Source organism: Canis lupus, chromosome 1 (genome assembly GCF_011100685.1).
Source record: "Canis lupus familiaris isolate Mischka breed German Shepherd chromosome 1, alternate assembly UU_Cfam_GSD_1.0, whole genome shotgun sequence".
NCBI classification, from domain to species: Eukaryota; Metazoa; Chordata; class Mammalia; order Carnivora; family Canidae; genus Canis; species Canis lupus.
In genome coordinates, this window is record NC_049222.1 from 36,128,200 (window position 1) to 36,141,539 (window position 13,340).

The window sequence follows — 13,340 nt, forward strand, 5'->3', positions numbered from 1 at the left end:
GGTTCAAGGAGTTATTTTCATGACCCTGCATTCCATTTATGTAACCAGCAGCTTGTATTGCCCATCTCAGATATGTACAAATCCGTGCTTTTGAGCAGTGATGGTCAGTGTACAATTTTGGCCCTTCTAAAACTTAAATTTTTGATACTTTGGTTTTCAAAATACCCTTAGTCATTTTATATTTGTATCAGAATTTGCGAATATAAATAAGAATGAGAAATGGTTGCCCTAGGTTAGTACTTACAGTTTATTTACTTTGTGCATATGAAATAATGGCAGATATTTATTTTAGAAGTTTACTGGGATTTTAAAATGTTTTACATTGCTTCAAAAGAGATGAGGTCCCCTAAAGGAGAGAGAACATTAGAAATTATCCAATTCTTATATATATTAGAATATATATGACATATATATAATTCAGAACATATATGTAATATATAATATATTATTCAGAACATGTAATATATATATGTAATGTATATGTGTGTATTCTGCAAATGGATGGAGGTGGAGAAAAAATACTTGTTATTGTACATAGAAACTCATAAGTGTGTAAGCTGAGTGATTTTTTAATGTGCAGAGAGGTACTTTTCATGGGAGCTCTTGCACTTTCTTTGGAATTTCTTTCTTGTATGATTGATTTAAAGATGAGCAGACTTTGGGTATTTTTTTTTTAAAGCATAGGAAATACTTGCCACAGGTAGACTGAGACAATATTGTCTTTCTGGGGAAGAAGAGGTATTGGAGGGTGGAGCAGAGCTCCCTGTCTCCCACACTTACCTGCACACAAGCTGTAGCTAGTATTGATCTTACTAATCTATTAACCCTTCCATATGGTGTGGCCACAGGGTGGAGATCCTGTGAGAATCTGCTGCCACCAGGAATTTCTAAAGTTCAGGCCTTCCCTCATTTACTGGGTTTCCTTCTGCTGAGCTGAATTCAGAAGATCTAGTAGGTCTTCCAAACAGTTGCTTTTAAACACCAATAGAATAGAACAAGGATTAATGCTGGCAACAGTTAAAAACATTACACTGATTCATGCCAGCATGTACTCTCCCTGGCCACTCATTCCTAAACTTGGAAGTGGTAGCTCTTTATGGGTTCATCTTGATAATAAAGCACTTGGTTTTATAGATCTTAGTAATAATAGCATTTACTGCATGCCTGCTTTGTACCAGACCCTGTCCAAACATTATCTTTGTTTTTCAGAACAACCAGGCGAGCTGGTTGTTATTATTCCTATTTCATAGATGAGCTGCTGAGCCTCAAAGAAGAGAAATTAGTTTCTCAAGACCTTGTGACTGGTGAGGTGCTGACCTTGGTATTCACACTTTTGTCTTTCTTTCCATGGGTCCCACTGCTTCTCTTAGAAGTTAGTGTGGCCAGGATTACGTGAAGGATTTTTAGTAGAAAACAAATTGTCAGATTCTTGTCTCTTTCTTTTGTTAACTGTTGGGATGATCAATTGAACTTCATGGCTTATCTGTGTCTGTTGCTTTCCTCTTTCTTTTTTCTCGTGTTGAAGTATGAGAGAAGGAACAGGTGTGTGCGAATTGTGTGTGCTCCCCTGGGTCTGTATCTGGCAGAGGGAGGAAAGGAAGGGGGTTGATACCATTCCTCACATGCCAATGATGGATTGTTGAGGCTCCTCACTTCAGTCAAATCAGATTGTGATAAAAAAACCTCTGTAGAGTGTAATGCTTCCCTACAAATTTCAAAAATCCTTGGCCCAGAAGACCATCAGCTTTTTAATTCACAACTAAGAGTTAATGAATTGCCAAGGTACACAGCAGCAACACTGCTTTGAGTTCTTAAGTAGTTTAGAATGGAGAGTAACCATGCAGGATGTGCCAGGTTAAATGGACAGTTTAAAAAAAAAGTCCTCCATGAACTCTATAGATACATTTGTACTTTCTCTCATTTTGTACTTTTATCTTTTTGTATCCCACTGCCCCCTGCCCTGGGTGTGTCTTACTGAGTAGTCCAATGTGGTGAGATCTTAGGACGAGGAGCAAACACAAAGAGAGAGATGTCGCCAATGAAAATAATACATTAGAGGAAGAGTGCATGAGCCTGTGAGAACAGTGACAGGCTAAAGAACAGAGGGAAAGGCTTGCGGTAAGCACACAATGAGACTGAAAGGGTTTTTGAAGCTGTATTTGGAAGCATTTTCAGAGTGCACAGTTGTCAACAGGGGAGGCTAAAAGGCCAAACAAGTGCATTTTGCTCCCCGTCTTCATTAGAAGAGAGCCCTGTAAATTGGGAAGTATCAGATGATCATTATTGATGGAGTATAAGTGCCTCGATTAGGAGTTAGATAGGAAGACCACCCCAGGGCCTACAGATGCCTAAATCTACATCCCAAGTAAGGTGGGAATTTTACTTTCCGTCTCCTGGCCACATTCTTCTCTTATGAGAAGTTACCAGAAAAATGAAGATGGATGAATGTCCTGATTTGTGGGGAACATTATTTTCTAGAAGTTTAAGATCTGAAGTAAGCTTGATGCCAGTTCCTGGCAGAGCTATAGGTAAATGACAAGCCAGAGATCTTATGTGTGCTTAGGAAAGAAAGTGACAGTTGCTAGGAATCATCATGGACACCACTGAAAAGCCTTGCCCAGACTTCTTTCCTTTAATTACTGTGTTCATGTATTTATTTTTTGGAAGAGGGATACTACATTATTAGATACACAGATTCATAATCTCACATTTCACGTGTGCTCATTTGGTTCAAATAATGGGTCCCAAACTCATTTTTGGCAAGTCTTGACTTCTTTGGTAAAGTATTTGAGAAATCATTTCCAATCCTTTAAGAAGGAGGTGGCAAGCTGGTTAGATGTGTTATGTAGATTACCATATTTTGAAAACTAAGCCAAAGCTTTGCAATTAATGAGTGACACAAGTCGTCTTGGTAGAAATGCTCAGGTAGTCACTGTCATTGGCCCTGGTTTTCACCAGGAAAAAAACTAAAAACCCAACAACAACAAAAAAATCAGAAAAAGAACAGCCCACTGTCAGATTTGCAGATAAGAGGAAGCCAGGAGTAAGAGCTGGTTCAAAAGTGGTGAGACTAAAAATTTGAATCATTCTGTTGGCTTTTTATTATTATAACTACTATTGTTGACATAACAAGGGAAAACATAATATTTATAAATATCAAGTGTTGAATTTATTCCAGAAGTCATTTAAGTAATACGAGATAAGGGAAATGTAATTTTGAGGTAGTTATGGCAATTTTGGAATTCTGGCTAACCATAAATAATACTGTGACTAATATACCTATAAACAAAGGAAGAAACAAAAACAACCCTACAATAAGAAAAATAAAACTTAAACAGTTTTAGATGGCATTTTATGAGTGTAATAGCCATATGTGAAATAGGTTGTATTGTTACTATTTATTCCAGTGTTATAAGGAGAAGAATTATTGGTTCTGTGTGGTATGTTATAAGGACATTCAAAACATTGGTGTAGTTTCTTGAGCATGTTGATGAGTGTGATGAGTGCCATACCTGGATCTCATGCCTTAGAGACATCCTAGAAGGAATCCGGAATGCTTAGCCAATTGGAGACTAATGGAAGACAACAATGGTTGCTGAAGGTCATTTTTGAGCAGGATTGTAAATGTATCCCCATTCTTAGGGTTGAACAAGAAGCAAAGAATTGACAGGATATAAGGGAACAGATTCAGCTCCATTTAAGGGAAACTCACAAGTGAGACTGACCAGTAACAGAATGGGAGGCGTTGGGAAGAAATGACCATTGCTTTGCTCTAGTACTGGAGATCAAGTTGGATATACCTATTGGTGTTAGTGGCCCAGTTCCAATGTTACTGTCTCTCCTTCTCTCTGCAGTGTTATCTTTCTCACTTGTTTTTGAGCTGCAGCACCATACACAGTTAAGATTGTAGTGGGTGCCTAGTAAATATTGGAGGAAAGGATGAAGCTGAGTGGTAGACTATCCAGGGTTCTTAGGTAACAAGGTGTCCAGCAGCAAAACTAAGAGCAAGCAATCTATTGTATTTATTTATTACTCCAGGATGCTATTAATTTATTCCTGCTTTGAGTAGCTAAGTTTTGGAGAAAGTCTGTTCTAACTTCTGTGAGAAGTTGTAGCTGGTTTGTAGCTGGTTACATCTAGAAAAGCATTTCCTGTAATTTGAATTTTTAATCATTGATATTGCTTGCGTTTAAGCAAAGTAGCTTGGTTCACTGTAGAGCATTTTGAAACTTTGAGAATCATCACCCGACTGTCATCTCTTGAGGATTTGAGTCAGTCATCAAGAAAATCAAATTTGGAAGATTTTTTACTTTCAAATTTGTAAGATTTTTAAAAAAGAAATACAATAAATGAAAATGATGCTATCAAGGTTGTGAAACGTTGCCTTTCTTTCAGTAGGAATAGATCTTGAGATGCAGTAGGTTGAGTGTCACTGAGTAATTTCCCCCTCTCTTATTGTGTTCTACTTAGGCTGATTCAAAAGTCATTGAGAAGTGGATGGATGGTGTGAAAGACTTCATGAAAGAGCAGGCTGTCCAACGAGACGCTGAAGGGCTACAAAGTCAACTTGACCAGTGTTGTGTGAGTTCTGCTGATTTAGGGACGCTGCTGTAATAAATAACATTTCCTTCTTCTTCTTCTTCTTTGTTATTTGCTATTATTAAAATTGCAAGAATATGACATGACAATAAACCGAGATAAAATATCTCTCATCATAAACCCTTTTTTTGGACTTTATAGTTATTAAAAGAATGACTGGTTATTCACATTTTCATTTTTGGCTAGGGTTATAGAATTTTGCATGGAGAGAACAAGAGCAATTTTAATTCATTAGGAGCTGCTATTTCATTTTCCAATGATAATTTTAATGTCATATTACCAATTGTATATTGCTCTTACTATGCCATACAGTGAGACTTAAAGAAAAACATATTTAATGAGTAAAATTGCTGATAATACTGCATGCAATTTATATTTGGTTAAATCATTAGGCTTCTCTAAATTAATTGGGAGTACTATTCCCTGCTGAGAGTCAACTATTTCCAATCTGATTTGGCAGATGGCTATATGAAGCACCCAGGTGAAATGAATTTCTCAGGGCACACTATTTCTTAAGTAGTTAAAGGTCCTGACTCCCAAGCATTCTGTTTTTATAATATTTTCAGGGATGCAAGCAGAGACAAATTAAAATTATGGTACCCACTTATATAGGAATGAACTCAACATGGGCTTGTTTTATATTTCAGGGCTTTGTTAATGAAATAGAAACAGTGGAATCATCTCTGAAAGACATGAAAGAAATAGAGACTAACCTTCGAAGCTATCCAGTTGCTGGAATCAAAACTTGGATGCAGACAAAACTAGTTGACTACCAAACCCAATTGGAGAAATTTAGCAAGGAGGTAAGTTTTTCAACTTTGCTATCTGTGGTTTTTAAGAGGCAGATTGTACCTTCTCTTCAGTGATTGAATTGATTTTATAGCCCATCCAGTTTGAAAAACAGTGGCCTAGAATAACTATAGCATGGATGCCAGGTTGGGGCAAAAAATGGATTTTTCTTTTAATTAAGGGAGGGTACTAATTGTCCAATTTGGCTCCTTGGGGCAAATGAGCTTGACATGTTCAACAAAGAACTAGAAAGGCAGTGAAGCTGGAATAGAATGAAGAGAGCAATTAGCAGGTGGGTAAGGTCTGAGGTCAGAATGTAGGTGGGATAAATTGTATATAGCCTTTGAAACAAAATTTTATTCACACAAAGCAGAGGGTTTTGAGCAAGGAATTGACATTATCATATGAGTAATTTGCTCTAGGAAAGCCAGAATGAAAACAGACTTATTTAAGAGGTTATTGCTGTCTTGGTCCTTTAGACTAGAGAGATAGTAGTGGAGGTGATGAGGAATGTTAGGTTTGGACTATTTTGAAAATAGAGATAGGAGTCTTGTAATGGATTGGACATGTGATCTTGGAAAGGGAATGAATAGTCCAGGACAGCTGAGGGTTTGCTCAGAGTTTCCACTTGAGTTGTACTATTTGCTGAAATGGTGGAGACTCAAGGAGGGGAAACTTTTGTGTGAGAGCAGGTGGAACAGTGATTTCCATACTGGAAGAGTTAAGTGAGATTATGAGGCCTGCAGATGGGGCTCTTCAGGACTGACTGCTGAAAAGAGGAAAGGGTAAGTCCAAAGATGTTGAGAAGTTAGAGTCAGCCAGTAGAGAAATGCCAGGAGGCTGTGAGACCCCAGGGCCAGGTGGAGAAAGCTCTCACTGGTGCCCATCTTGAGGATTGCTGAGGCCAGGGAGAACTGAAAGTCAGGCTTTAGATCTGACAAGATGGAGGCTTTAAATGACCTTGAGAAAAGTAGTTCCAGTGGCATGGGGGGAAGAAAGTCACATTGGAGAGTCTTGAGAAGAGAATGGGAAGTGAACACCTGGGGCAACAAGTATAATAACTTTGAGGAATTTCTCTATTCAAGGGAGCAGAGAAATGGGGTGGGTGTGGGGACCTGGGGACCCAAAGAGGTGTTTTTGTAATTTTTAGAAATAAGAGATATTACAGGTTATTTGTATGCCAAAGAGAAGGACCTCACTTAAAAGGAGAAAATAATGACGCAGAAGAGTTTGAGAGAAGATAGTTTCTAGAGGGAAGTCTGCCCTATGTGAGAGTGATGAGGTCCACTCTCTCAGTGAAAGAATTGCTGTTGGATAGTTTCTCCAAAGTAATGGCAAGAAGACAACTAAGTATATAGTAGGAATGTGGTGTAGCTCTCTTCTGATTGCTCTGCTTCGCTTAGTGAGGTTACACAAAGCTGACATGAGTGAGGAAAGGGGAGAATGGGAGGAGAGGGTGAAATACAGGAATGTTCCACAGACAGCCCTTAGATGGTCTACATCTCTTCGTGCAATATTTTGTGGTTAATGTTTATGTAGGAAGAATTTATATTTGCATTCTTGAATATTTTGTTTTCATTGTTTTCCTCCAAATTTCATATTTTGAATATGTTCAAACTTAAAAGAAGTTTGAAATAATGGTAGAGGGAGCAGCCATATACCCATTCCTTAGTTTGCCAGTTGTTAATGTTATACCACATTTGCTTTCTCTCTCTCCTTCACTCTCTTCACACACACATACAAATGCGCGCACGCACTCGCGTTTTTCCTAGATGTACTTTTGACAGGAATTTGAAACTATCATTATGCTTCATCCCTAAATACTTTATCATGAATATTAAATACTAAGTACTTATGTCATGAATAAAGACAGTCTTCTGTCTACTACAATACCATTGCCACATTTAAGAAAATAATTTTATAATATCGTCTATTCTGGCCAAATTCTGATTTCTCTAAGTGTGCTATAATCTGATGGTTTGTGCATGAGTTTATTGATATTTTGGGGAAAGTAAATAAGGAAAATGGTTTGGAAGTATCAGCAAGGAGCAAAGAAAGTGACAGATAGGTAGGTACATACATACATACAAACATGGATATTTAAGGCAGCCTGGGTGGCTCAGCTGTTTAGCGCCACCTTCAGCCCAGGGTGTGATCCTGGAGACCCCGGATTCGAGTCCCACGTGGGACTCCCTGCATGGGTCCTGCTTCTCCCTCTGCCTGTGTCTCTGCCTCTCTTTCTCTCTCTGTGTCTCTCATGAATAAATAAATCTTAAAAAAAAGACATGGATATTTAGATCTATGTATCTATCTACATATATACATACATACAGATATGACAACATAGACATAATTATGAATTACCATTAATTCATTGTATGAGAGTAAATATATGGGAAAATTTTAAGTGTCCTCAGCAAGAAGGAAACCATGTGTTGTGTGAGCAATTATCTAAAAGCAGTTCCAGCTGTTGTGTTCCGTTGAGGAATATAAAGGTTGAAGAAGTTTTGGACAAATATAATGCTGTCAAATTTTTATTTTGCTAAGAAAGGATAGACATATAAAGTCAATCACCAAATAAGACAATCTAATCTCATATGTCATATCCATGATATCATGAAACATGGAACATTTTAATGTGAAAAAATATGAGGTATATAATCTCAGGATAATTAATTATGGTTTTTGAGTCTCCCCCCCCCCTGCTTTTTTTGAGTTCATTACAGTGTCTTTATTTGTTTCTGGATCTATGAGAATTATATAATTGACTAGTGTCCAGAAACTACTAGTGAGGAGAGTATTCTGGAGGTGGAACCCAAGGGATCTGTATTTATATATATATTTAAGAACAGCCACTCCACTTAAAGTGCTGATGAGCAGGACTTGGGAACCACGGCTGCAGAGACTGCTGGCAGGAGGCTTCTGGGGCACCGTGCAGCTTCTTTTTGGTCTCTTTCTATTTTTATGTCTGTGATCCTGTTTGGAGAGTGGGAACAAGAAAGCCTCTAAGGATTCACCCTTTCTCTCAGGAGAGCCGTCCTATTCCTGTGCTGGCTTTTGGTTACTATCAGCTTTGCAGCCAAGCAAGCCCTGGCATGGTGACCACAACTCTGAGACTCAATTTGAGTGGGAGGAATAGTGAATAATGAAGCCAGCACTGGGTGATCTCTGTGGGATGGTATCTACTCTCACAGTAGAAGTCCATTTGTGGTTGGAGGGAGAATCAGACAAAACCTTTTTCTAATGTAACTTTTTTGCATCTGTGTGCATGCAGTACAGAAGTATAGTAGATTATAAAAACCTAAAATTTTGTACAGCAGTGTTTTATGGGAGAAAATGGGCATTTCAGTTGCTTCCAGGTTTTTTTTTTTTTACTATAAACAATGTTAAAGTAAATTTCCTTAAAATATCTGCTTTTTTTTTGCTATAGATTAGATTCCTTCCTTTGAGATTACTCTATCAAAAGTTAATGCATTTAAAAATTATAGTAGATATTTCCAGATTAGATAAATATCTGAAATGTGGTACAGAATCCCAGTTATAATTATTGTTTTCATTGTTGCTTATATTCCACATCATCAGCACAAAATGTATAAAGGATTTTATCTGAAACAAGACTCTTAAACAAGACTCTTTGTGGAAAGTTATCACCATGTCCTTAGATATTAGAAACTAGAACTTGACATTTCATGTTTTAGCATTTGCCTATTCGAGTGAATGGCTTTTCCTTTCCAGATTGCTATTCAAAAAAATAGGTTGTCTGAAAGTCAGGAAAAAGCAGTGAACCTGAAGAAAGACTTGGCAGAGATGCAGGAGTGGATGACCCAGGCAGAGGAGGAATATCTGGAGAGGGATTTTGAGTACAAGTCACCAGAAGAACTAGAGAGCGCAGTAGAAGAAATGAAGGTGAGTCTGGGCCAGTGTCAATAGGCTTTATAGCTCCCTTTCTCCCTTAAATATGAATGAATGAATGAATGAATGAATGAGTGAGTAATTGAACCAATCTATCTTCTGTAAAGCACAATATGTACATATAATCTTTCGTAGTTGGATTTCAAATTGGAAAAAATATGGAAAGATAGGTATTATGATCATAGGAGGAAAAGGAAGCCGAGACTCCACTTGTTCAGTTTGGCCCATGACTTGAATCTATGAAGGCCCCTGAGACCATCTCTTCCATTCGAACCTCAGAGAGCCATAGAGAATGACTCAAAAATTTAGTTTTATCATTTATATTCAGTGTTTTGCAACCATCAGCGCTGTTTCCAGAATTTTTAAAGAAGAGTTGTCTTTTGTTAGGAACAAGGGCAACATCCCAGTTCAGTTATGATTTGTCTTCATTTAATCAAATGTATTCTTCTGTTAATTCATGGGAAACCCATGAATATCAAAATTTTTTTAGAGCAGGTAAGAGTAGCAGTAGGGACATTGTCAAGGGATTTAATAGGAATTGGATCCACAGGATGGATTTCCTATAAACTTATATCCTTGTGTCAGTAGTCTTGAATGCTTTCTTTTTTTGTATAGTGAAAGAACTGGGCATCATTCCCAAATTTCTGACATTGCTTCAAGTGTCCTTCAGTGTTCATGCCAAAGGAGATAGTGTTTTAAAGGCTCTTTCTTAAAAAAATAAGATTAAGCCACACATTGACTGTTTTTTTTTTTTACATTGACTGTTTTATGTTGAATTTAACTTGCCTAAAAGTATAATTAAAGCAAAAATCTCTGTGTAGCAATTTAACAAAAGGATTATTATTTCATCAACGCATTATTGAATATGAATCAAGTAAATATGATTAGGGGACTTTTACTGTACTTGTATGTAGTGTTTTCACTGAAACATCTTTTTTTAGGGTAGTTTTTTGAAAAGCTTTTAAAATATTCAATATGAGGTATTTTAAAGGTAGCCTACCATGTTAAAAACCATCTTATTTAATTTATTCTTTTCCCTTATATTATTGACATTGTAGTTTTGTGGTTTCTTAAAGTCACTAGGGATGAGAGCTTGGAGAATTAAGTTTAAAAACCTTGATTGGGCAACATTCTATTTATTTGTTTTTATTCTTCCAAACCATTATGATTTTAAAAACCACTCTACTTAATTACTATACCACAACCAGGGGAAATTTAAAACCATTAAGTAGTGAAGAAAGCTGAAAGTAAAAGGGAAAAACTGTTTTGGACTGATTTTCCTGAAAATGAGACTTCATGCCTAGTACAGAGGGAGAGTCAAGAAAGAGGCTATTTCTAGATTAGATTTTCCTAGTATAACTTCATCATCTTAGAAATGCTATTAGTTATCAGAACCATAGCTACACCCATGTTCCAGGAGAAAAAAGATATGTTTAAATTACTTAAATTACTTTTAAATGACACCTCTACTCCATCTCAGTTTTTGTGAGAATTTATTAAAGTTTAATATGCTTAGACCTCTCCTGTTTAATTAAAATTACCTCACTTATATTCTTATCATGAGCCTAGATTTTGAAAATACTTCATGTCCGTTACGGAGGGGTGACTTAGGTGTTCACATTGCTTGTTATTAAATGTAAACGTTATGGTTAGCATTCTTATTTGAAAGGTACTCTCTGTAGTGATTATCTAAACACTGTCCCATTTCGGTAGTTAGAATCTTGTTGGCATTTTAATTTTGGTTTAATTATCTTTTTAAAAAAAGAAAGACATTGGTTACTGAGAAAGGGAGACAGTTTTCAAGTTCATCCTTTCTTGGAACAGAGGGCAAAAGAGGACGTGTTGCAGAAGGAGGTGAGAGTGAAGATTCTCAAAGACAACATCATGTTACTAGCTGCAAAAGCGCCCTCTGGTGGCCAGGAATTGACGTCTGAGCTGAATGTTGTGCTGGAGAATTACCAACTTCTGTGTAACAGAATTCGAGGAAAGTGCCACACGCTAGAGGTATGTTATTTTATTAGTGACATATTTCTGAGACCCAACTCTGTAAAGTATTGATCATTTCCATATCTTGGAAAAAACTCGATTTTTCTTTTCTGGGATGAGATCATAAGGGAAAAGTCGTTCTTGGATAACAGGTGTATAAAAAGAAACTGGGATAAAAAAATTGGAAACCAAGATCCGCCTTCAATTAGTAGAAGGTTCTTGGGACAGCTGTTTTGTATCTTTAGAATTTACTTTTTTTATATGCGACGTCAAGATTTTCATATTTCAGATGATCTGTAGGATCCGTTCCAATTCTAAAATACTAGAACAATGTAATGTGAGCCTCTCCTTCGTTTTGTTTTGCCTGGTTAGTACATGGAGGTGAATTGAGGTTCTTTTATTATGATTGGTGTCTGAAGTTAGAGAATCACCTGACAGAAGAAAGAACAACTTGCATGTGTTGGTATTTTCCTGGACCATTTTCTCTCTCCTAGGCTGTTGGTTGAAGATGTAGATGTGATTCTAGGAGTTTTTTTTTTTTTTTTAATTAAATTTTTACTTGCTTGTTTTGACATTGTTGTGACTTTTGTTGCATCCTACTGAAAAGATTTAAGAAGCATTTCAGTTTATAAACAATATAATTGAAATTCAGTTCAGCCTAAAATGAATGTATTGTGGTAAATCCTAAAATAGTAAACAATCACAGCTGTGATATTTAAATTCATTCAATACTTGCTTGTTCTGAATCTATTTTGTGCTAAGATAAGTATGTATAATTCAGACTGGTTAATGAGAAAGCTGTAAGTCAAAAAAACCTCATTCCTTAATGTTAACATACGGCTGATCTTTGAACAATATGGGTGGGAAGGCGGGTAGGAGCACTGACCACACCTAATGTCTAATGTCACCCAGTCGAAAATCTGTTTATAACTTTTGACTCCCCTAAAACTTAACTACTAACAGCCTACTGTTGACCAGAAGCTTATTGATAACATCAGTGGTCGATTAACACGCATGTTTCTTGTATCATACTGTATTATTACAATAGTAATAATGTAAGGTAAGAAAATGTTAAGAAGATTATAAGAAAGAGAAAATACACTTCTAGTACTGTACTGTAAAAAAAATCCATGTATAGATGTATCCACACAGTTCAAACCTGTGTTGTTGTTCAAAAGTTAGCTGTATTGTCTAACATAAAATACCTGAGGTTACTCAATTGAGAATTTAAAATTTAAAATTCTGTAAACATAATATGTAATATTATGTATGCCTAATCTTGAGACCTAGTGAATGATCTTAGACTTGAATTTTACTGTAGTTTTTTTACCCATATTTTTGTTTTCCTATGTATCTATAGCCAAAATAATGACTCATAATATGTGTAAATAATGAACAAAGTCCCCAAGTTGCCATAAGCTAATAAAAGACCAGTATGTATTCTGTGTCATTTCTTCAAGTTGTGTTTGTGACCCAGAGGTGAAAATTTGAGGATGAGAAATAAAATATGCATGTTGAAAATTTGGAATTGCTTTGAGAATTACCTTGGAATTAATTTGGCAGAATTACTTTGAGAGAAAAGGAAAAATGCCAATAAAAAATGATAAGAGAGAAGAGAGATGAAGCTTTGATATCTTTAAAGGGGGAAATGAAAAGATGAAAAAAGAAGTTTAAAAACTGAAATGCTCTTAAATGATGTCCAAGATGACTAAGGAATCTTGGGCAGAAATAGCCCAAATTCCTAAATTAGAGTAAGAATGCTTTTTTTTTTTTTTTTGGCAGTGTCCAACTTTATTTATTACCTTGATTATTTTTGGATTCCTTAAAAATGTTTTTTTACATCATGAAATATTTCAAACTTCTAGGAAAGTACAGATAGCACTACTATCACCTACATAGTCTGTATAACCTACGTATCATCTGTGTAAGTATCCTTCAGATACAGCTTAACATCTTGCCCTATTTTTCCAGATCTTGTTTTCAAAATAAAACAAATTAGCATTACAGGCTGTTTCCTCCTTTTCCATCTCATACCATCTTTCTCAGTCCCTTTC

At 36.3% G+C, this 13,340-nt stretch overlaps 1 protein-coding gene across 1 annotated transcript in view; it reads left to right on the plus strand.

The window, feature by feature from the left end:
* Nucleotides 1-13,340, plus strand: part of UTRN (utrophin) — a 488,613-nt gene that overhangs the window by 158,633 nt on the left and 316,640 nt on the right. Inside the window, 4 exon segments of the mRNA NM_001012395.1 lie at nucleotides 4,471-4,581; nucleotides 5,247-5,402; nucleotides 9,124-9,294; nucleotides 11,125-11,304. Of these exon segments, the coding sequence (NP_001012395.1) occupies nucleotides 4,471-4,581; nucleotides 5,247-5,402; nucleotides 9,124-9,294; nucleotides 11,125-11,304 (618 nt within the window).